Below are 25895 nucleotides of genomic sequence, written 5' to 3'. Positions count from 1 at the left end.
GGGCCAGAGCAGCATAGCCCCCTGGACAGACTGACCTCCACCCGGGAAAAAAAGAGAAACTGAGTACTAAGCAATAAGAACAGTTAAGACACGCTGGAAAGAGGGTGGGGCGCCCTGAGCGCTGAAGATTGGGGGAAGGGACTCCTTCCCGGGACTGTAAATAAACGAGCCGGGCGGGCCGGAGAGGCTCTGGCGGGAGCGGGGCGCGCCCAGCAACCAGGAGCGGGGACACTTGTGAGAGGAGGAAAGACCCACTTCCCACGTGAACTGTAAATAAACACGCAGGCCTGACAACGCGGGGCAGTGGCACCTTTCCCAGTGCTTGGAAAGGGGAAAGCCTGTAGCTTTGCACAGGAGAACTCTGAGCAAACAAAGCCTGTGGGACCAGGTGAGTGCTAGCTCACCCCAGAGATCTGCATAAATAACGCCGCCAGCTACAGGCTGAGAGCAGCAGGCAGGCAAGCCACAGTTGCAGATACCACTCTCAGAACTGTCTCCAGACGCTTTTTTTTTCTTTTTCTCACTACCTTTGATGAGAGAACAACCGAATTACACCTGCAAGCCGAAAAGCTTACTGAAACTGTATTGCATTTGAACTGGGGACACTTGGTGGGGCTTTTTTTTTTTTTTTTCTTCTGTGTGTGTGTGAGTGTAGTTTTGTTCTACTTTATGCATCCCCTTTGATGAGACAACTACAGAACAACATCTGAGGCACCAACTCCAGGACTGGAGATTGAGACGGACATCCAAATTATTAAGACTGAAATTGCATTTCATATAAACTTGGAAGTTTTTTGGTTTTTTTTTTTAATTTTCTATTTTCCATTTTATTTTAATTCATTTTTATAAATAGATATTACTTTCATATACTTATTTTTTATTTTTTTTATCTTTGATTTTCAATCCTCTCTCTGTCTCTCTATTGTCTGTTCAGCTTACTGTCGATGAGTACACTAACACTCCCTATTTATACCTTTGAAACTCTCTTGTCAGATACCTTGTTCTGCTTTCTCCCTCTTGTCTGTATATTTGTTTTCCCCTTTTCTTTAACTTCTTGCTTTCCATCTCAGCTCACTCTTCCATTCTCAATATTACCATTGTTATTATTACAAGCTAGAAAATACTTAATTACACACAGTACAGGGACAGTAACAACACCAAGGACAATGACAGGAAGACAGAAAAAACAAGGAAACCAGTTTCCCCACAGCAAAAAATTAGTACAGGAACCAGAGGGGAATGAAGAGAACAGAAATTCAGATCCAGACTCCAACAAAATGAAGATAAACTATGCCAAAGGACCCAATGAAGCCCACAAGAATAATTTAAAAGAAGACATACTACAAGTACTCAATGAGAATTTTATAGCGATGATACTGGATAGGGTCAACCAAAATGTACAGGAGACACTCAAGAAATTCCAAGACAATAAAAATAGAGAATTTGAAAAAGCAAAAGAAGAAATAAAGGAAACCATAGAAGCACTGTATAAACACCAAAGTGAAAGAGAGAACACAATGAATAAATGGATAAATGAACTCAGGACAAAAATAGACAACAGTAAAGAAGAAAACAGCCAGGATATGGAAAACCTCAGAAAAAAGAACGAAACAGAACTGCAAAACAAAACGGAAGGCCAATCCAGCAGAATAGAACAAACAGAAGACAGAATCTCAGAACTTGAAGATGAAATGGTAATTAAAGGAAAAACTGAAGAACTATTAATTAAACAACTCAAGAGCTGTGAAAAGAAAATGCAAGAACTCACTGACTCCATCAAAAGACCAAACTTGAGAATCATGGGCATCGAAGAAGGAGAAGAGGTGCAAGCAAAGGTAATGCGTAATATATTCAACAAAATAATAACGGAAAATTTCCCAAATCTAGAGAAAGAGATTCCCATACAAATGCAAGAGGCCTCCAGGACACCAAACAGACCAGATCAAAATAGAACTACTCCACGACATATCATCATTAAAACAACAAGTTCAGAAACTAAGGAAAGAATATTGAAGGCTGCAAGAGAGAAAAAACAAGTAACATACAAAGGTAAACCCATCAAAATCACAGCAGACTTCTCAACAGAAACATTAAAAGCAAGAAGAGCATGGGGTGAGATCTTCCGGGCACTGAATGAAAATAACTTCAACCCCAGGATACTCTACCCAGCAAAGCTATCATTCAAAATAGATGGAGCAATAAAAGTCTTCCATGATAAGCAGAAACTAAAACAATATGTGACCACAAAGCCACCATTACAAAAGATTCTGCAAGGGATCCTGCACACAGAAAGTGACACCCAACTTAACCATGAAAAGGCAGGCAGCACCAAACCACAGGATAAGAAAAAGCAAGACAGTAGAGAGTAACATCAAGTTAGGTACACACAATCAAACCTTCAAACAACTAAGATAACTAAATGGCAGGAATCACCACATACCTATCAGTACTAACACTTAATGTTAATGGACTTAATTCACCCATCAAAAGACACCGTTTGACAAAATGGATTAAAAAAGAAGATCCAACAATTTCTTGCTTACAGGAGACTCATCTCACCGACAGAAATAAGCATATGCTTAGGATGAAAGGCTGGAAGAAGATTTACCAAGCCAACGGCCCCTGAAAACAAGCAGGAGTAGCAATACTTATCTCTGACAAAGTAGACTTCAAACCTACATTGATCAAACGAGATAAAGAAGGACATTCCATACTAATAAAAGGGGAAATAGACCAAAAGGAAATAATAATCATCAATCTGTACGCACCCAATGTCAACGCACCCAATTTCATCAAACATACCCTGAAAGACCTAAAAGCATATATAAACGCCAACACAGTGGTTGTGGGAGACTTTAACACTCCATTATCATCAATAGATAGGTCATCCAAACAAAAACTCAATAAAGAAATCCAAGATCTAAAATATGCAATAGATCAAGTGGACCTAGTAGATGTCTACAGAACATTTCATCCAACCTCTACACAATATACATTCTTCTCAGCAGCCCATGGAACCTTCTCCAAAATAGATCATATCCTAGGGCACAAAGCAAGCCTCAGCAAATATAAGAAAATAGAAATAATACCATGCATACTATCTGACCACAATGCAGTAAAAGTAGAACTCAACAACAAAAGTAAAGACAAAAAACATGCAAACAGCTGGAAACTAAATAACTCATTACTTAATGAAGAATGGATCATCGATGCAATAAAAGAGGAAATTAAAAAGTTCCTAGAAGTCAATGAAAATGAAAACACAACCTACCGGAACCTATGGGACACAGCTAAGGCAGTCTTGAGAGGAAAGTTTATAGCCATGAGTGCATATATTAAAAAGATTGAAAGATCCCAAATCAATGACCTAATGATACATCTCAAACTCCTAGAAAAACAAGAACAAGCAAATCCCAAAACAAATAGAAGGAGAGAAATAATAAAAATAAGAGCTGAAATCAATGAAATAGAAACCAAAAAAACCATACAAAGAATTAATGAAACAAAAAGTTGGTTCTTTGAAAAAATAAACAAGATCGATAGACCCCTGGCAAACCTGACTAAAATGAGGAGAGAAAAAACCCAAATTAGTAGAATCAGGAATGCAAAAGGGGAGATAACAACAAACACCATGGAAGTCCAGGAAATCATCAGAGACTACTTTGAGAACCTATATTCAAATAAATTTGAAAATCTAAAAGAAATGGACAGATTTCTAGATACATATGATCATCCAAAACTGAGCCAAGAGGAAATTAATCACCTGAATAGACCTATAACACAAAATGAAATTGAAGCAGCAATCAAGAGTCTCCCCAAAAAGAAAAGTCCAGGACCTGATGGATTCTTTGCTGAATTCTATCAGACCTTTAAAGAAGAACTGATACCAACCCTCCTTAAACTGTTCCATGAAATAGAAAGGGAAGGAAAACTGCCAAACACATTTTATGAAGCCAGTATTACACTTATCCCAAAACCAGGCAAAGACACCTCCAAAAAGGAGAACTATAGGCCAATCTCCTTAATGAACATTGATGCAAAAATCCTCAACAAAATAATGGCAAACCAAATTCAGCAACACATCAAAAAGATTATTCACCACGACCAGGTAGGCTTCATCCCAGGGATGCAGGGGTGGTTCAACATACGAAAATCAATAAACGTAATAAACCACATTGACAGAAGCAAAGACAAAAACCACTTAATCATCTCAATAGATGCAGAAAAAGCCTTTGATAAGATCCAACATCATTTCATGATAAAAGCTCTAAGAAAACTAGGAATAGAAGGAAAGTTCCTCAACATTATAAAAGCTATGTATGACAAACCTACAGCCAGCATTATACTTAACGGAGAAAAACTGAAACCATTCCCTCTAAAATCAGGAACCAGACAAGGATGCCCACTATCTCCACTCCTATTCAACATAGTACTGGAATTCCTAGCCAGAGCAATTAGGCAAGAAGAAGGAATAAAAGGAATACAAATAGGTAAAGAAACTGTCAAAATATCCCTATTTGCAGACGACATGATCCTATACCTTAAAGACCCAAAAAACTCTACTCAGAAGCTTCTAGACATCATCAATAGCTATAGCAAGGTAGCAGGATATAAAATCAACATAGAAAAATCATTAGCATTTCTATACACTAACAATGAGCAAACGGAAAAAGAATGTATGAAAACAATTCCATTTACAATAGCCTCAAAAAAAATCAAATACCTAGGTGTAAACCTAACAAAAGATGTGAAAGACCTCTACAAGGAAAACTATACACTTCTGAAGAAAGAGATTGAGGAAGACTATAGAAAGTGGAGAGATCTCGCATGCTCATGGATTGGTAGAATCAACATAGTAAAAATGTCGATACTCCCTAAAGTAATCTACATGTTTAATGCAATTCCCATCAAAATTCCAATGACATTCATTAAAGAGATTGAAAAATCTACTGTGAAATTTATATGGAAACACAAGAGGCCACGAATAGCCAAGGCAATACTCAGTCAAAAGAACAATGCAGGAGGTATCACAATACCTGACTTCAAACTATATTACAAAGCAATAACAATAAAAACAGCATGGTACTGGCACAAAAACAGACATGAAGACCAGTGGAACAGAACAGAGGATCCAGATATGAAGCCACACAACTATGAGCAACTTATCTTTGACAAAGGAGCTAAAAATATACGATGGAGAAATAGCAGCCTCTTCAACAAAAACTGCTGGGAAAACTGGTTAGCAGTCTGCAAAAAACTGAAACTAGATCCATGTATATCACCCTATACCGAGATTAACTCAAAATGGATCAAGGATCTTAATATCAGACCCCAAACACTTAAGTTGATACAAGAAAGAGTAGGAAATACTCTGGAGTTAGTAGGTATAGGTAAGAACTTTCTCAATGAAACCCCAGCAGCACAGCAACTAAGAGATAGCATAGATAAATGGGACCTCATAAAACTAAAAAGCTTCTGTTCATCAAAAGAAATGCTCTCTAAACTGAAGAGAACGCCCACAGAGTGGGAGAAAATATTTGCCAATTATACATCAGACAAAGGACTGATAACCAGAATATACAGGGAACTTAAAAAACTAAATTCTCCCAAAACTAATGAACCAATAAAGAGATGGGCATGTGAACTAAACAGAACTTTCTCAAAAGAAGAAATTCAAATGGCCAGAAAACACATGAAAAAATGTTCACCATCTCTAGCAATAAAGGAAATGCAAATTAAAACCACACTAAGATTCCACCTCACCCCTGTTAGAATAGCCATCATCAGCAACACCACCAACAACAGGTGTTGGCGAGGATGCGGGGAAAAAGGAACCCTCTTACACTGTTGGTGGGAATGTAGACTAGTACAACCACTCTGGAAAAAAATTTGGAGGCTACTTAAAAAGCTGGACATCGATCTACCATTTGATCCAGCAATACCACTCTTGGGGATATACCCAAAAGACTGTTACTCCAGAGGCACCTGCACATCCATGTTTATTGCGGCACTATTCACAATAGCCAAGTTATGGAAACAGCCAAGATGCCCCAGCACTGACGAATGGATTAAGAAAATGTGGTATCTATACACAATGGAATTTTATGCAGCCATGAAGAACGAAATGTTATCATTCGCTGGTAAATGGATGGAATTGGAGAACATCATTCTGAGTGAGGTTAGCCTGGCTCAAAAGACCAAAAATCGTATGTTCTCCCTCATATGTGGACATTAGATCAAGGGCAAACACAACAAGGGGATTGGACTATGAGCACATGATAAAAGCGAGAGCACACAAGGGAGGGGTGAGGATAGGTAAGACACCTAAAAAACTAGCTAGCATTCGTTGCCCTTAATGCAGAGAAACTAAAGCAGGTACCTTAAAGCAACTGAGGCCAATAGGAGAAGGGGACCAGGAACTAGAGAAAAGGTTAGATCAAAAAGAATTAACCTGGAAGGTAACACCCACGCACAGGAAATCAATGTGAGTCAATGCCCTGTATAGCTATCCTTATCTCAACCAGCAAAACCCCTTGTTCCTTCCTATTATTGCTTATACTCTCTCTACAACAAAATTAGAGATAAGGGCAAAATAGTTTCTGCTGGGTATTGAGGGGGGGAGCGGGAGGGGGTGGAGTGGGTGGTAAGGGAGGGGGTGGGGGCAGGGGGGAGAAATGAACCAAGCCTTGTATGCACATATGACTAATAAAAGAAAAATGAAAAAAAAAATAAAATAAAATATTGAATGAAAAAAAAATAAATAAATAAAAAGACTTGGATTCAGACCAGGCATGGTGGTTCATTCCTATAATTCTACCACTCAGGAGGCTGAGGCAGGAGGTCAAGAGTTTGAAGCTACCCCAGGCTACCCATAAGTTCAGGTCAGCCTGGGCTACAGGGCAAGGTCTCACTTCTGTGAAGCATGAGATATATCTCAGACAAAAGGTGTTCTACACATGCTGACAGGCAATGACAGCTGACTTGGTGAAGTGAATGCAATTTCTAAGGTGACTTTCCAAAGATACATGTGCCCAACACATGCACCATAAGCTTTACATTCTCAATGGTTCTAGATAATTTCAGGTTTTCTTTCAAAATAGCAAACCTGAATTTCTTCTTTAAAAAGTTAGGCTGTTAGCTGATACTTACGATTGTTATTTAGGGTAATTTTACTTAATATTGTGATAAATTTCTCATTCCATCAACTAAGTTAATAATTAATGAATTTTTTAAAAAGGTGTTCATGAAGAACCTGAGCATGGCCACTAGCACAGGAACAGAGCCTGACTCACACTTAGAAAAAATAAGCAGTGAACCTATGCCTATGAAACTTGTATAGGAAATAGGCAGAGGTCAGGTTAGTGGATGAGACAGTGGCAGGTGGTGAAATGCCTTCCTATTTAAGTAGAGCAGTCATATGAGAATGGAATTTCAGCTTGGGGAACAGGAAGGATAGGGCACTGGGGGAAGGGTCACATTTCTTTTATAGCATAGGTGCTATATGAGTATGAAATTAAAGCCATTAATAGATCATCTTTTCTACTATTCCTGGCAACTTTCCTTCAGGACTCTCCTCTCTATTGCTGGGCTCCTAACTACAGAGCTTTTACCAGTGCATAAATATTGGGATCCCACTGAAACTTTTTCATCTCTCAGATTTTTAAAACTGACTGTAAAAACAGGGAGGTGGTTGGCAATGAAAATAAATATGATGCTTTTACAAGGTTTTCTTATACAGAAGCAATAATGGGACACGTTGGGGAACAAACCGACCACATAGATCCTGACACTAAAATTGACTACATGGCCTTAAATACTCAACAAAATAAGATAGTCTGTTTAAATTTTTTCTTTAAGGCTTTGCTTTTGGAAACACTAGAGTTGCTGTTCCCTACTTCTAGTTTAGAGTTGTATTGAAAAAAACCCTTTCACTATTGATTAATTTTGTTTTGGATCTAAGAAATAAGGTTGAGTACTGTGTACTTGCCCTTGGGAAAAATATAAGATCTTAAATGAGCTTTTTATAGGATTTGAAAAACTCTATTTTGCCATTTTCCATTTTTATCCCCCCCCCACAAAAAAGCCTCTTAACACACTGTATCTGGAGTATAATGCTAGTTATGCACAGTAAAATACAAGTTGAAATATGGGGAAAAGCCCTGGGTATAAAGCAAGACTCACTTGTGGTTGACTTGATACCGGCATACTTTTTGACAACTTCCTTCACAAAGCCAGAGTTAGATGTAACCTTCAGATAAAATTATGTACAGAAATATCATTTTTTTCCAGCAGTATGAAGTCGAACAGACAATTGGCAATATCTGATGATGTAGGTTATATAAGTCAAGGACCAAATTGTAGAAAAGACAGAAATCAAAAAAGACACACGAGGAGATCATCTTGATGAATGCCTGCAATTCCAGCACTCGGGAGGCTGAAGCAGGAGGATCATGAATTTGAGCCCAGCTTGGGCTACATAGACCTTGTCTCAAAGAAAACAAACAAAAAAAGAGGTAAGAAGAAAAATGGTCCCTGTTTATGAATGAAAAAGACCCAAATGAATTAGCTCTTTAAAAACTGAATGAAAACAGCTACCAAAAGGATTTTAATAGAAAATGGTTACTATTTACATATGAAAAAAGACAACCAAATAAGATGATTTATAATTCTCCCCCTAAAGAGAAAGGTTATTTTTGGGTTCATCATTTGGCTATGGGTAAGAAATCAAAGAGCTATCCTGGTTGTCCTCTCTTACACTTAAATTATACATCTAAGTTAAAAAGCACCTCTTTCAGAGAAAAGCACCTAATAAGGTGATCCTTTAATTATTTGTGTTCACAACTGGGTGTTATAGCTAACAGAGATGGTTCTTTAAGTCATCTTATTTTTGAGTTTAAACCAGATATACAGCATATGAAATAGACATTATTGGTGAGGACCTAGATTCTGCTGGCATTGGTACTTCTAGAAATGCTGACAATATACAGAGCATGATCCAAACTGCCTGAGGTCAACCCTTTCCCCAGCATGTGCAAGTGTCAAAAAATGATGACTATTCAATAGGAAAGATGAAAAATCAGCAAGTGTATCAACTTCAAGGTGAAAAAATCTCATGTTTAAACAAGAATGCATTCTTTCCTACAGGAGTATCGGGATCTCTTTATCAGAATAATTTTTTAAAAAAGTGTACATTTGAACAAATGACAAACCTAGTGGGTTTTAAAAGTAGTGCTGATTGTCTCTAAAAATCCACAAACTTCATAGGATGTCTAGATAAACAAAACCACTGGTCTTCCTAAGAAGGGACTTGTTTTACAAAACCAACTGGATAAGCACACAGACCATATCTCAGGCAGGGACAGAGCACTGAGATTTTCAGTTGCTTCTTGAACTGATGCTGATTATGCTATTAATCAATATTAATTAAGATCCCACTAATTTGCAATTGATGTTAGACTATAGTGGATTAAAGTTTACCTATGGGCTAGCTATAAAAAAGAGGATTGGCTAAAAGAGTATTATGACTAGACTGAACTGGGGTGTGGGTTGGGGAGAGTGATTGTTGTAACTTAAGAAAATTTTACTTATACCCTAAGCACCTATGCTAACAAGGATCATTAAGCATCATTTTGATTTATTTCTCAGGTAAATGCTGAGCATCTCTATTGATAATGTTAGCTAACACTCCATGTCTCAGCACACCTGAAAGTAAATTTTCTTTTACAACATTCTGCAATTCAGTTACCCGCTGCATATAATCTTTCCATCTCTTCAACAATTATTTTCACTTTGTTCTCAGGCTAGAACAGTGTGGGTAGAAAAGTAGAGGAGGTTACTCATTAAGGAAAACAGACAGTAGAACCAGGCCAGTAAACATCTCAGCTTGTTTCTCAGCAATGTTTCTAACATTAAATCTCATTTTAGAACAATAACATATTCTTTTCTCCTGGTCACTTAATCAGTAAAGGCCCTAAATCCCCTTTCAGACTCTTTAAGTGGAGGGAAGGGTGTCACACATTTAAACCAACTGAAAGAGCAGCATAGCCCTGTTTGAGACAAAGATCATTGTGGCTGGTCTTAGGTGCCCTTAGCACAGAAGCAAGTAAGTAGACAGCTCACTGTTGCTTGACACAGCCTGCCTCCTTGGTGCTGGCTTTGTAAATAACTGTGCCTTCAGAGATGCTCATGTCCCCGACAATGTCCATGGCTTCAGAGATGTGCATGTCTTCAGAGAAGCCCCTGGTCTTAGAAATATCAGGGATGCCCATAGCCTCAGAGATGTCTGTGTCTCCAGAGACACCCATGGGTCCAAAGATGTCCACATCCCCAGATACATTTATAGACCTAAGGCTGTCGGTGAGTCCATAACAGTCATGGTGGAGGTCTTCACATTGGCTTTTTGCTTGATCCATCTGAGCTCGGAGGCCTCCTTCCCTAGACAGGGTGCCATTCTCCATCAGGGTATTTAGGTCTCCATCAATACCCATAAAGCTGAGAGGATTGGTCAAAGGACTTCCCAAATGCTGGGATAATAAATTTCCTAATTGAGAGCAGGTACAGACATCTTCTGGTGGCTCATCATGGGCTTTCAGTTTCTGTCTCGGGAACAAGAAATGGTTGAAAAAGAATTAGACACAGGAAAAAAAACTAGGCAAATATCACAATGACCTGCAAGGATCCTGCTGCTGTCATTTATATGGAAGCAAATTACCTTTTGCCCCTACCCACCTCCCAAATAGCTTCTCTTCATCACTTGTCTTAGTGCTTTGAAAGCCCTACCATTAATAAACCTTCAAAGCAGTCAAAGGACTTATATCTATAAAAGTCTTCTTATCTGATAAATGTAATTGTATTATTGGAATTGAAGAGGGCAAGGGCAATCACTTGTTAGTGACTGAAGATCATTAACTTTAAATACCTCTACGTGCCAGGCACTTTACATACAGTATTTCCTTTTATCCTTATAAGGAATCAAGAAGTTAGGTATTAGCTTTATTTTACAAATGAAGATCAGATGCACAGCTGGAAGTGTAAGGCTGTGGGTCTGACTCTGCAATTTCTTAATGCCAAAGTCTATGACCTATCTACTACCTCATGCTACCTCCAAAGGATATTTTCACTTTCAGGGATAACACAATGATTCACTAATACTTTACAACACTGGTTCTTTGGGATCATAGGCTCCTTTGAAAATATGAAGACAATGATGGATCTTCTCAGAAAAACTGTAGGCATATTCATATTTTGCACATGTCCACATAAACAGTTATTACATAATTTAGGAGGGTTTAAAGAGCCAGGAAGTCCTTCTGTGGCCACCTATGTGTACATGAACTTCAATTAAGAGTTCCTATCTTAGTGTATAATTTTAATTTTCCTTCAAATTATGAAATCATAGTGCTTTATAAGTGATAAAAATAGTGATAACCCTTGAAGAGAACTACTGGATGGGTAATTGGCAGGGGGTATCTTAAACTTGTCATTTTGGTTTACTGTGTTCTATATTTTCTAACTTTACACTTAGATTTCTTTTTTTCAGAAAAAAAACCCTATCAACATATTTGTCTGTATGATAATATTACAGGCAATTTTTTGTTCTCTGTATTAAAAAAGAAAGTTAATAACATACATATATACATGCATATATAACAGATATATATATGTATCTGTTTGTATGTATACATGTAAACATGTGTGAATGCTTTTCTTTAAAGGAAAACTCCAGGTGACTGGAGGTGTGGTTCAAGCAGTAGAGCACCTGCTTTGTAAGTGTGAAGACCTGAGTTCAAGCTCTAGTCCCACCAAAAAAGAGCACCTTGCCTAAATGAAAATTCCAAGAGGTACTTTGAGTCTATCTGAAATTAATCTGATTCTCTATTAGGAATCAGGCAGGGATAAGTTGAGAAGACTAGGTCTAGAAGATAGGGCATTGTGGAAAAGGTTGCTAAAACCTACAGAGGAGGCAAGAGTACCCAAGTTTTCATACTTCTCAATTCTGCATAGGGCTGGACTTGGGACTTTCCTAGGACTGCTTGTTTCAGTCCACCTCCAACACATACATACTTTTTTGTTTTTTAATGGAGCCAAGTAACTGGCCTTTCAAGAGGACATTTCTAAGTTTGGGATCTGATATAATCACAACACATTTATTTTCACAAAAGGATATTTACTTGTAGGGAACAAAAAAAAGATATGCTGCTTCTGGCTGAAAATGAGCTCACACTCATTTCCTAAACAGTACGCCCTTTCCAAGAATTCCTTTCTAAGAAGTATTACTTCTCTGTCCTTCAAATAAATCCTTAAGTATCCCTACATTTCAAAAAGCAGCTTAGCCTTTTCCATATTTTAAAAAGAAATTCTTGTTGATTATTTAATCTGTAATTTAAAACAAGTGTCAAACTGGTTTTGCTGGTGTTATAATGCAAAATCAACAAGCAGTATGACTACTCAATGAGCAGACTTTGAATCTACATAGGAAGGAGGTAAGAATGCTCCTTGATAAGGTTTTTCTAGTAGGAAATATATCCATTCCATTGTTCTTATCAGTTCATTCAAGGTGTTATACTTACTCACTTTATAGATAACAAATGCCATTGTGGCTTCTCTGCCATTCCTTCTTGTTCCTCCTACTCATTCCATCCAATCCATATGTTTAACTAGCTGGATGAGACTTACTACACTGTGGGATGAAAAGGAGTTATGCAATGTGTTTGTAGACACAGGATACTTAGAAGCCAAAGAGTAAGCCAAGTTTTTTAAGTGAGGAAGTTTTTTTTACAAGTACCAATTCAACTCCAAATGGGCTGTGTCTACCCAGAAAGAGCAAGAAAATCTCTTTTGGGGACCTTTCTCCTCACCTTTTGTAATTCATGCACATCTGCCTCTAGCATTGCTCTCTGTTTCTTAATTTCCAGGAGGCTCTCAAGCATATTCTGTTTGGGCTGCAGCCCTTTGTCAAAGCGATTATACATCCCACACCAGAACCTTGAATACACAAAAAGAAACAAAAAGTGAGCTAGTGGATTCGTTTAGCTACAAGAACTGATTACCAATATTTTACTTTAATCAAGAAGATATTAACCGGGTACATGGTAAGATCTCAAAAGTAATATAATTTTGATGACATTAAAGGTTAATAATTGAAGAATAATTTTCCAGCAGAAAGAGCTCCATGGAAGGGGACACTGTGGGCTTGAGAAAACTTGAGCTTCCTTTTTAAAAATCTAATTAAATTTTTAATTTGAGATAATTATAGATTCACATGTAGTTTTAAGAAATAATAAGGAGGAGTGGTGCATTAGCAAGATGGAAAAATAAGAAGCCCTGGACTCTCCTCCATGGCCACAATGATTCAACAGCAACAAAGATCAACTCCCTTTGTGAGAAATCCAGACACTAATTGAAAGGTTCTTGTACCTGGTATGGGTAGAAACTAAACACATTCAAACCAGTAGGAAAAGTGAAAACACCCATTCATAATCCCTACCAATAGCACAGTGGCACAGAATCAGGAGGGAATCCCAAGTCTCAGCTTCTACTTGAGAACAGAAAGAATTGGACACACATCTAATATCCCAACTTCTCCAGGTGCTACTAAAGAAGAGAATGACTTCTTTCTCACCTTTCTCAGAAAGCTGACAGGGTCTGGAATACCATATCCTGGGGACACCTTCTCTGGGTGCTACAGGAGAAGACACTGGCTTCTTTTTCATCTGTCTTAGAGAACTGAGTCTGGAATATCAACTCCAGGGAATGACAGACAACAAAGTGGCAGCTTGAACTAGCGTGCTTTGCCCTAGGTTCAACAAATAGGAAGTAGCTGAAAATCCTGGCTCCCTGCTTCTCCTTGGGGAGGGAAAGAGTTGAACCATGCATCCAGCATTAAAAATTGTTTAGGAACTTCCAAAGGAATGGAATCTATACCTTCTGGCTAGGATCACTGATGAAACTGGGCACACTCTAGATACCCAGATGCCACTAAGAACAAAGACAGTTTAGATAAGCACAAAGGCTTGAGAGGCCCACAGAAACTCTGGCCAAAATGATGGCTAAAGCTCTTCTCCTGTATAAGGGCAATTACAGGAGAGGTGGCATCTTTTTCCTAATGTGAAGATACAAACATAGGGGAAAGTCAAGGAAAATGAAGAAAAGGGGAAATGAACCAAACAAAGGAAAAAGTCTAAAACTCTAGAGATTAACTATAATTAAATGAAATCATATTAATTATTGGACAGAGATTTCAAGATAATCATCACAGAAAGGCACAATGAGCTCAATGAACAAAGTGAGCATTTGAAAAAAAAAAACCCAAAATTCTTATAGTCAAAGAATATCATCACTAAACTAAAAAATTCAATACAGCAGTTTAATAAGAAAAAGGAAAAAGAAAGAATTAGCAAACTCATAGACAAATTATTTGAAATTATTCAGTCAGAGGAGCAAAAAAGAAAAAACAAGGAGGTCTAGGGGAATGGCTCAAGTGGTACAGAGCTTGCCTTCAAACCCTGGTAACACCAAAAAGGGGGGAGAGAGGGAGGGAGAGAGGGAGAAAGGCAGGGAGGGAGGGAGGAAGGGAGGGAGGGAGGGAGGAAGGAGAAAAGGTAGGAAAGAAGGAAGGAAGGAAGGAAGAAAAGAGGAAGACAGATAAATGGGAGATCATCAAGCAGACCAATATATGCATTATAGGAATCTTAGAAGAGAGAAAGGGCAAGAAAGTTTATCCAAGGAAATAATAGTTGAAAATTCACCAGATATGACTAAGGAAATGGATATTCAGATCCAGGAAGCCCAAAAAACCCAAAGAAGATGAACTGAAAGAAATCCACACTGAGACACATGATAACCAAATTGTCAAAAGTCAAAGAATTTTGAAAGCAGCAGGCAAGTGACACATAAGGAAAGCTTCTATAAGACTACTAGAAAACTTTTCAGCAAAAACCTAGCAGGGCAGTGCACACCCATGTTTACTGCAGCATTATGCACAATAGCTAAGCTATAGAAACAGCCAAGATGCCTCACTACTGATGAATGGATTAAGAAAATGTGGTATTTATATACAATGGAATTTTATTCAGACACAAAGAAGAATGAAATTTTGTCACTTGCAGGTAAATGGAAGGAACTGGAGAACATCATAATAAGTGAAGTTAGCCACGTTCAGAAGGCCAGAAGTCACATGTTTTTTCTCATATGTGGAATATAGACCAAACACAAATACAAGCAATATTATGAAAAACAGTTCATGTTAAGGGGAGATCACATATGAGAGAGGGAGGGTAAAAGAAGGAAGTTAAGAAAGTGAATATGGCTGATGTACTTCCTGTACAGGAATGAATATAGAATTTTTAAACATGGTGAAATCACCATAAGAAGGGGACTAAGGTAGAAGGAAGAAAAACAGAGGAGATGACCCAATTTGGATTATAATACATATATACATGGAAAATCACAATGAAACAAAAATGTCTTTTTTTTTTTTTTTTACAAAATTGGAGAACAGCAAGGTGGAATAGGTACTATGGGTGGGAGTGGCTGGCACCAGTGTGAGGGAGGAGAATGTGGGGAAAGGGTATAAGAGGGTGAATACAGTGCAAATACTGTGTACACATGTATGTAAATGGAAAAATGAGATCTGTTGAAACTATTCCAGGAATGGGGGAAGGGGGAGATAAAAGAGAATGATGGAGGGGGTGAATTCAAGTATGATATATTTGATACACTGTAAGAACTTTCATAAATACCACAATGTATGCCCAGCACAACAATTAAAAAAAACTAGCAGGTCAGAGGGGAATGGAATAATAAATTCAAACAATTAAAAGGAGGGCTGGTGGCATGCTCAAGCAGTAGAGCACCTGCCTAGCAAACACAAAGCCCTAAGTTCAAACTCAGTACCACAAAAAAAATGAAGTGGTAAAAGAAAAAACAAACCATACCAACCAAGAATACTATAAGGGATAAAACTGTCCTTCAAAAATGAAAGAGAAAATTACTTTTACACATAGAAAAAATAAAATGAGGAAGTTCATTACCACTAGACTTGCCTTGTAGAAAATGCTCAAGGAAATTATGTGAACTAATGTAAAAGAATGATTTAAAAAAACGACACAACAGGATAAGAAAGTGTAAAACTTGTTAAGGGTAAGTATTTATTTTTACTAGTGCAAAAACAGTGACACTTCCTTACATGAATACAATACACTTCCATCACACCCTCTATTACTCTTTCTTGTTCCCCTTTTAAAACATTTTCAATGGGTTTCATTATTCTATTTTCATACACGCATATGAAGTACTTTGGTCATATTCACCCTCATTCACCCTCTTCTTTTGCCCTCCCCATCCTGTTTGTTCCCACCCCCAAATAGTCCCCCTCAACTTATATTTTCATTCTTTATAATGATGGTGGACATGTCTCTTTTAATTCTAATATAAAGTTAAAAAACATATAAAAATAACTATAAAATATGTTAATGGTTATACAATTTACATGTAAATTGTAACATCAGTTACATAAGGGAAGAGGAAGGGTATAGAATATATATGGTTGAAGTTCAGTCGTAATCTGCTTAAAATACACTTACAAGATATTTTATGTAAACTCCATCATAACCACAAAGAAAATATCTAGAGAAGTTGCATAAAAAAGTAAAACAAATCAAAGCATACCAATGCAGCAACAAAAGTCAAACCCTGAAACACAGAGGAAGATAGCAAGAGAAGAAAAAGAGAGAGAAAAGAAGTATGAGGCAAACAAAAAACAACAAAATAACAGTAGCAAATCCCTCCCTATCAATACTTGAAATGTAAATGGATTAAGCTCTAAAATAAAAAGACACAAAGTAACTGGATGTGAAAGACCTGAAATTTAAAAACTATTATAGGTAAAAATAGGGAAAACTCTGGAAGATAAAGGCATAGCCAATTATTTTCTGAATAGTACTCCAAGTGCCTAGAAAATAAGAGCAAGAATTGACAAATGGGAGTGTATAAAATTAAAAAGCTTCTGTACATCAAAGGGAACAATTACCAGAATCATGAGATAAGGCACAGAATGGGAGAAAATCTTTGCCAGTTATTTATCAGATAAAGGATTAATATCCAGAATATATAAAGAGCTCAAAAAGTTAAACACCAAAAGGCAAATACTCTAATTAATAAATGGGCAAACAGTTCTCAGAAGTAAAAATGGTTAATAAATACACAAAGGCATGTTCGTTATCCTTAACCAAAAAGACATGCAAAAAAGAAGTGGGCAGATTTAAAGCATCCTCTGCTCTGACTCTGTGAGTGAGAAAAGTCAGATAACAAAGGAGAGACTATATTTTGAAGAGAAAAAGGGAGGAAGTGCTTTGGGACTCATGAAAGAGGTGGCAGGACACCAGAAAAGCAAGGAGAATTATAAGCATCAGAAGAAAAAGTAAAGTCTTAAGCCTGATTCAATCCTCCTTGGGTGAGGGGAAGAGAACTAAAGACACAAAAACAAGTTAAGGCAAAGGGCCTGGGTGTGGGGAGGATGGGAAGCCAGCATTAACAGCTGCTGAAAAAGTCCATACCTCCCATAAGTCCATCTGCACTAGGTCTTGGTGAGACAGAGACCAACTAGACTCAGTGTGGACACAGAAAGCTGGTGGGGATTTAGATTTTTCACAGACACTGATGTACATGAGTGCAGGGTGAGAGTTGTGTGCTCTATGTGATTAAAGGGTCTGAATGGTGAACTTTGGAACAGAGGACAGCAACAAAATACATCAAGAGGAAATCTCTATAATCCTAGCTGCTCAGGAGGATTACAGTTTGAAGCCAGCCCCTGGGTAAATAGTTCGGAGACCCTATCTAGAAAAAAATCCATCACAAAAAAGGGCTGCCAGAATGGCTCAAGTGGTAAAAGTACCTGCCTACCAAGTGTGAGGCCCTGAGTTCAAACCTCAGTGCCAGAAAAAAAAAAGAAATTAAATGACACTATAGACCAAATGGACTAAAGAGACATCTACAGAGTATTTCATCGAACACCAGCACAATCCACATTCTTCTCAGCAGTCTATGGAACTTGTTAGGACAAGTAGATCACATGTTAGGACACAACTCAAGTCTCAGCAAATATGAGAAAGCTGAAATAACTCCCTGTATTCTATCAGATCACAATGGAACGAAACAAGAACTCAACAAAAAAAAAAGAAACTATAGAAAATATTCAAACACATGAAGACTAAACAACACATTGTTGAATGACTAGTGGGTCACTGAAGAAATAAGGGGGGAACTCAAAAAGTTCCTAGAATCTAATGAAAATGAAAATACAACCTACCAGAGCCTATGGGATATAGCAAAGGCAGTGCTAAGCGGAAAGTTTATAGCTATTAGTGCCTACATTCAAAAATAAAAAGAGATTTCAAATAAATAGCCTAATGATCCACCTCACACTCCTAGAAAAGCAAGAACAAACGAAACCCAAAATTAGGACATGGAAAGAAATAATAAAAATTAGGGCAGAAATCAATAAGACCAAAATGAATGAATGAATAAACAAACAAATAAATAAATACCTATACAAAGAATCAATGAAACAAGAAGTTGGTCCTTTGAAAAGATAAACAAGACTACTAAACCCTAATCAATCTGACTAGAAGGAGGAGGGAAAGACCCAAATTAATAAAATTAGAGAAACAAAAAGGGGTATCACAACAAGCACCAATAAGGTTCAGAGGATCATGAGGGAATACTTCGAAAATCTATACTTAAATGAACTAGAAAATCTAGACAAAATGGATACATTTCTAGATGGATTTAAACAATCAAAACTGAAACAAGAGGACCCAAACCACCTAAATAGACCGATAACAAACAATGAGATTGAAGTAATAATAGTCTCCCAACAAAGAAAAGCTCTCAATCCGATTGACAATTCTACCAATCTTTTAAAGAAAAACAAATACCAATACTTCTCAAATATTTTCATGAAACAGAAAGGAAAGGAACACTACCAAACTCATTCTATGAAGCCAGTATTACACTCATTCCAAAACCAGACAAGGACACACAACAATAAAAAAAAGTAGAATTATAAGCCAATCTTTTTCTCAAACCAGACACAAAAATTCTCAATAAAATACCTGCAAACTGAATTTAAAAAACAAGGTGGTTTCATTCTAGGGATGCAGGATGGTCCAACATATACAAATCAATAAATGTAATACAGTATATAAACATAATCAAGTACAAAATCACGTTATAATCTCAATAATAAAGAAAAAGCCTTTGAAAAAATTCAACATCCTTTCATGATAAAAGCTCTGAAGAAACTAGGAATAGAAGGACCATATCTCAACATAATAAAGGATATATATGATGAAAACTATAGTCAACATCATACTAAATAGGGAAAAACTAAAACCATTTCCTCTAAAGTCAGGAAAGAGACAAGGGTATTTATTCTCCTCACTCTTATCAATATAGTATTGGAATTCCTAGCCAGAGCAATAAGACAGGGGAAAGAAGTAAAATGGATTCAGATAGAGAAGGAAGAAGGCAAATTATCCCTATTTGCAGATAATATGATCTTATACCTAAAGTCCTAAAAAATACCAAAAAAACCTCTTACATACTATAAACACTTTCAGCAAAGTAGCAGGATGTAAAATCAATATACCAAAATCAATAGCTTTTCTATACACCAACAAAAAGACTGAAAAAGAAATCAGGAAAACAATTCCATTGACAAAAGCTCAAAAATACATAGGAAAAATTTAATGAAGGAAGAAAAAGACCTCTACAACAAAACTATAAATCACATAAAGAAAGAAATCGAAGATGACATCAGAAGATGGAAAGATCTCCCATGCTTATGGATTGGTAGAATATCATGAAAATGGCTACACTACCAAAAGAAATATACACGTTCAATTCAATCTCCATCAAAATTCCAATGACATTCTCAAAATTATATAGAAAAATCCATCCTGAAGTTCACATGGGAAGCACAAAAGACCTCAAGTAGGCAAAGCAATCCTGAGTAAAAAAAGCAACACTGAAGATAACACAATACCTGACTTTGAACGGTACTACAGAGCCATAGTAATAAAAATAGCATAGTAATGGCACAAAAACAGATATGAAGACCAGTGGAACAGAAGACTCAGAGATAAATACAGGCAGCTATATCCATTTAATTTTCAACAATGGAGCACAAAGTATACACTGGACAAAACACAGCCTCTTCAATAAATGGTGCTGCGAAAACTAGATGTCCACATGTAGAAGACTGAAACTAGATCTCTGTCTCTCAATATGTATTAATATCAATTCAAATAGATCAAATATCTCAATATGAGATTTGAAACTACAGGAAAGAATAGGGAAAACACTGGAACCTATAGGCATAGGTAATAACTTCCTAAATAGAACTCTGATGCGTCAACAATTAAAGAAAAAAATGATTGACAAATGTGATGGCATCAAACTAAAAAGGAAACGATCACTAGACTGAAGAGAGCCCACAGAATGGGAGAAAATCTTTGCCAGCTATACATTTGAAGGGATTAATAACCAGAATTTACAGGGAGCTCAAAAAACTAACCTCCCAAAGAATCAACAACCCAATGAATAAATGGGCCAAATGAATTGAATAGGCAATTTTCAAAGGAAGAAGTACAAATGGCCAAAAAATATGTGAAGGAATGCTCAACATTCCCGACCATAAAGGAAATGCAAATCAAACTATGTTGAGATTTCACCTCATTCTAGTTAGAACGGCTATCATCAAAAACACAACAATGAATGTTGGTGAGGATGTAGAGAAAAAGGAACCCTTACACACTGTTGGTGGGAATGTACCTTAGTGCAACCACTATTGAAAATAGTATGGAGAGTCTGCAAAAATTAAAAGCAGAACTATGATACTACTCCTGGGCATATATCTGAAGGAATGTAAGTCAGGACACAATAAAGACACTTGTATACCCATGTTTATTGTGGCACTATTCACAATAGTCAAGCTGTGGAAACAGCTACAACTGATGAATTGTTTAAGGAAATGGGGTATATATGTATATATGTTCATTGCAGGCGAATGGGCGGAACTGGAGAACATTTTAAGCAAAGTAAGCCAGGTACAGAAATACAAAGGTGGCATATTTTCTCTCATATGCAGAAGACGGACTCAAAGGATAAACTCTATCTATCTATCTATCTTTCTATCATCTATCTACCTACATACCTACCTATCTATAACATGTTTGTTATAGTGACTTTTTTTGCAGTGCTGGGGTTTGAACTCAGGGCCTACACCTTGAGCCACTCCACCAGCCCTTTTTTATGTTGAGTTTTTTCGAGATAGGGTCTCTTGAACTATTTGCCCGGGGTTGGCTTTGAACCACAATCCTCCTGATCTCTACCTCCCAAGTAGCTAGGATCACAGGTGTGAACCACCAGCACCTGGCTGTAATAGTGACTTTTGAGAGTACTAGGAGGAGGAGGAAAAGGAAAAAAGAAAGATAGTGAATAATATTGAAATACATCCTATCTGTAGGAAGATGGCATAAGGAAATGCACTGAAAACTGTTGAGTAATAATGGGTAGGAGGAAAGGCTAAGGGAAAGTAACAGAAGGGGTTAATCTGATTAAAGTACAATATACTCATGTGCGAAATACTATGATGAAACCTCTTTTAACAATGAATATACACTTTAAAAAATAAGTGGCGGTAATACAAAATATTAGGGGTGGATACTAGTGGCAAGAGGAGGGTGAACGGACTGGGTGAAGGAGGGTGAATATGGTCAATGCGTTTTATATGTTCGTATGAAAACAGAACAATGAAACCTGTTAAAACTGTTTTAAAAGGAGGGGAGGATGAGAGAGAATGATGGAGAGGGCAAATCTAACCAAGGTACATTGTAAGCATACATAGAAATGTCACAATGAACCCCCCCACACCCCTAATATATGTTAATGAAAATCTTTAAAAAGAAAACAAAGGAAATGCCAATCAAAACTACACTGAGAGTCTATCGCAATGAATTTAACTAAGATATGTTGTAAGCACTTTTGTAAATGTCACAATGTACCCCCAGTACAATAATATGATAAAAATTATGTAAATATACTTTTAAATTCTTTTAAAATTCTTTTTATTGGCTTTTATCATTTATAATATTCCTTTAAAATGTTGCAAATGTCAAGTTTGTTTTTCTTTATTGTTGAGCAGTAGCTCATGGAGTATATGTAACACAGTTTGTCTAACCATTCATTTGCTTATCAAAGGACATGTGGGTAGCTTTTAGTTTTTGGCTGTTATAAATAAAATTGTGGTGAATATCTGTTACATAGGTTTTAACGTGAACAAAAAGTTTTCGTTTTTCTGGGATATATGTCCAGGATTTCAATTAGTACAAATGTTGTGGCATGTGTTTGTATATTTTATCAGGAAACTGACAAACTTTTTTATAGTGGCCATACTAGTTTTAATTCTGATTATATCAATGAGCTGAAAATGGCCTCTGTATATTGACCCTATGTCAGTGGGCAGAACTGGGGTTTGAGCTCATGGATGGCACTTGATAGTTAAGTGCTCTCACACCTAAGACAGACCACCAGCCCTTTTAACTTCAATTATTTTTTGAATAGTATCTTGCTTTTGTGTCCGGGCCAGCCTGGACCATGATACTCCTATTTAAGCTTCCCACAATAGCTGGGATGACAGGTATACACCACCAAACCAAGCTTATTTTTTCAGATGTGGTATTGCTAAGTTTTCCCCCCGATCCTGGGCTGGCCTCAAACCATAATCCTCCTGATCTCCACCTCATGAGTAGCTAGGATTATAGTGAGCCAACAAGCTGGCCTATTGTTTACTTCTTTATAACAGACTGGAATCCATTAGTTCAAAAGCTCACCAGGACCAATCTCAAGTTTTCATCCATCTAAACAAGCATTTCTTTAGCCATTTAGAGCCTGTTTGACCTGCATACTCTGAAAAACTGGACCCAACATCACACACACACACACACACACAAAGTTGTGTTCAATTGCAACTTCCTGGTCATATCTTTTCCTTGAATAATCTTGATATCACATGAACTCACTGTAGGTAGAAACAAGGGTGGTGTTCTGGTGATGACTAAAAAAATCAAAATGGGGCCTGCCAAATCAGTAGAAAGATCGACTGTTAGGGCTTTCAGTGGACTAGATGGCCTCCATGTTTGGAACTCAAAGTCTGGAACATTTTTCTGTGTTAAGTTTGGTATGACATTGTTCTGTGCTATATTGTACTGTATAACTTGTGGTCTCTTCCTATGGTTTTTTCATGAGCCTGGACAAGAGGTAGCATCAGGATTTGAGTGAACCGATGGCATTAGAACTTACTTTTGGGATCAGAGGCACCAAGTTATTCAGGGAAGTTCAGTCCACCCATCTGGTTTCCCCCACTAGACAGGTATTGGATATTTTAAGGTGTGTGAATCTGAACACACCTCTGGTCCATGGATGGGTTACTTCTGACCTCGTAATGGGCTATAGTAGGAGGGCTCCTTGTGGCTAATCTGGTGATTTAGGGTGTTCTGAGATGAGAAAATGTCCTTGTGCCTAGGAACTGCTGTGGCAGGCAAATAAGCTGAGATGGTAGAGATATCAAGCCAGGGCTGATCTCTTGATCACAACTGGGGGCTGGGCATGGTGACTCACACGTACAATTCCAGATATTTAGGAGGTGGAGATTGGGAGGATCACTGTGCTGTTCAAGGCCAGTCTAGGCAAAATATTAGCAAGACCCCATCTCAACAAAAAAACAAGCCAAGCATGGATGTACATACCTGTAATCACAGCCACATGGAAGGCAGATGTAGGAGGATCATAGTTTGAGGCCTGCTCCAGGCAAAAACACAAGGCCCTATCTGACTAAAAGCAGCCCTTTTTGGCTGGGGGAGTGGCTCAAGTGGTAGAGTGTTTTCCCTAGCAAATATGAGGCCCCAAGTTCAAACCACAGTACTACCAAAAAAGAATCACAAAAGGATAAATATTGTATGATTACAATTATATGAGGAACCCAGAACAGGCAAATTCGCAGATAGACAGTAAAATGAAGGTTGCCCGGGGCTTCAGGGAGCAGGATATGGGAATTTACTTTGTTATCAGTATAGATTTTCTCTCTGGGATAACGAAAGAGTTCTGGAAGTGGATAGTGGTGATAGATGCACAACACTGTGAATGCTACAAGATGTCTGTTTTTCTTGAGCATCCCTTTAAACAAAGGATAGATTTCATCAGATGCTCCTTTCAAACAAGCTGCCATTTCTTAAGATAAAAATATTGTGCCTTTGCAAACACTTTTGTGATCAAAGGAATCATTTGACTAAACATTTTATTCCCAGGAGAAGTGTCTTTAAGATATTTTTGCTTAGTTCCCAGAATGTAGTAATCATTTGAGCAAGTTGGTAAGGTCAGAGGGAGGAGAGCTGCATTTCTTTTTTTACTATATGGTACAGTTTAGTGAGGGAGTATGAAGTTTAAAACAAAGAAAGCTATTAACTAATAGAATGTTTATCTCTGAATTTCTGACTCCTGTTTCCTACAACTTGCCACTGTTAATGATTCCCTTCTTGCTTACAGCTTCCCTTATGTTTTGGAACATTACTTTTTCCTGGATTTCTTACTTCCTCAAATATTCTCAATTATCCTTACAGTTTCCTCTTTTAGTAGTTGCTTTCGTGACCTTTGCCAATACACATACACTCTAAATGCTGATGTTGCACAGCATTTTATTGAACACCTTTTGTTCTCTCCCTTCTTTCCTTTTCATATTCTCTCTGGACAATGTCACTTCTTCCAGGGCCATCTCCAGCTTCTGATATTATGAAAATGCACATGCTATTAACTCTGAAATAGATATGTACTGTGGAAATTTCTTTTCCAGGTGGCAAACTGTAGTCTGCCTACCCAGTGGACATTCCTATCTGAAGACCCAATGTGCCTGAACCAAGATCATAATTTATTTACCAGCTAGGGTGCTTCTCCTCCTCCATTCCCTTTCTCTGTCAATGGCTACACTATCCTGTCATCAAGATAGAACCCTCAGAATTACTGTTACATATACTCATGCATGAAAATGGAAAAATGAGCCATGTTGAAACTATTTCAGGAATGGGAGAAGTGGGAGATAAAGGAGAATGATGGAGGGGATGAATTCAACTGTGGTATATTGTAAAACCTTTGTCAATGTCACAATGTACCCCCAGTACAACAATAATATAATAAAAATTAATTAAAAATAAAACCTAAAATAATCACAAATTAAGTTACCTTAATAGAATAAATAATATTCTAATTATTCATTTCATATTGGGTGAGGTGTGGTAGTTTGAGCTTTTTGAAGAATCCTTCAAATTTGTCTATGATCAAATTTGTGTGGCATGGACAGATGCTCCTAATATCTTGACAATGTCCCAGTAAACACAATGGAAGTTGAAAACACCATCAATCAAAATGTATTTAATACATATAAACTGCCAAACATGATCGCTTATAACTGTTTTCAGCTCTATCACTGTTTGTTTCACATACCTTACATTTCTGTTGCTTGACAAATACACATTCAAAGTTGCCATTTATTCTTCTTGAATTGACCCTTTTATCACCATGTAGTGACTCTTCATCTATGGCAATTCTCTTTCTTCGGAAGTCTACTTTAACTGATACTAACATGGCCACTCCTGGCTTCATTTACTCTTTCATGATATATCTCTTTCCATCCTTTTACTTTCAACCTACCTATATTATATTTGAAGTTTCTTACAAACAGCATATAGTGAGGTAATTTTATCTGCAGTCCGATTATTTGTCTTTCAGTTGCTATACTTGCATCATTTATACTTAATTGTAATATAATTACATTAGAGCTTAAT

General features: G+C 37.2%; 1 protein-coding gene across 7 annotated transcripts in view; it reads right to left on the bottom strand.

Moving 5' to 3' along the window:
* Nucleotides 1–8582: 8582 nt before the first annotated feature.
* Nucleotides 8583–25895, bottom strand: part of Mtmr8 (myotubularin related protein 8) — a 97420-nt gene continuing 80107 nt past the window's right edge. For 6 of the 7 annotated variants that reach the window (XM_074064100.1, XM_074064099.1, XM_074064101.1 and 3 more), the window contains 2 exons: nt 12858–12984; nt 8583–10595 (listed from right to left, as the gene is read on the bottom strand). In XM_074064100.1, the coding sequence (XP_073920201.1) occupies nt 10116–10595; nt 12858–12984 (607 nt within the window). In that variant the 3' untranslated portion in view covers nt 8583–10115. Of the gene's footprint in view, nt 10596–12573; nt 12680–12857; nt 12985–25895 lie in introns of all 7 variants that reach the window. The other variant, XR_012444625.1, reaches the window with a different exon arrangement.

Source organism: Castor canadensis, chromosome X (genome assembly GCF_047511655.1).
Source record: "Castor canadensis chromosome X, mCasCan1.hap1v2, whole genome shotgun sequence".
NCBI classification, from domain to species: Eukaryota; Metazoa; Chordata; class Mammalia; order Rodentia; family Castoridae; genus Castor; species Castor canadensis.
This window is presented reverse-complemented; position numbering and strand designations above follow the sequence as displayed.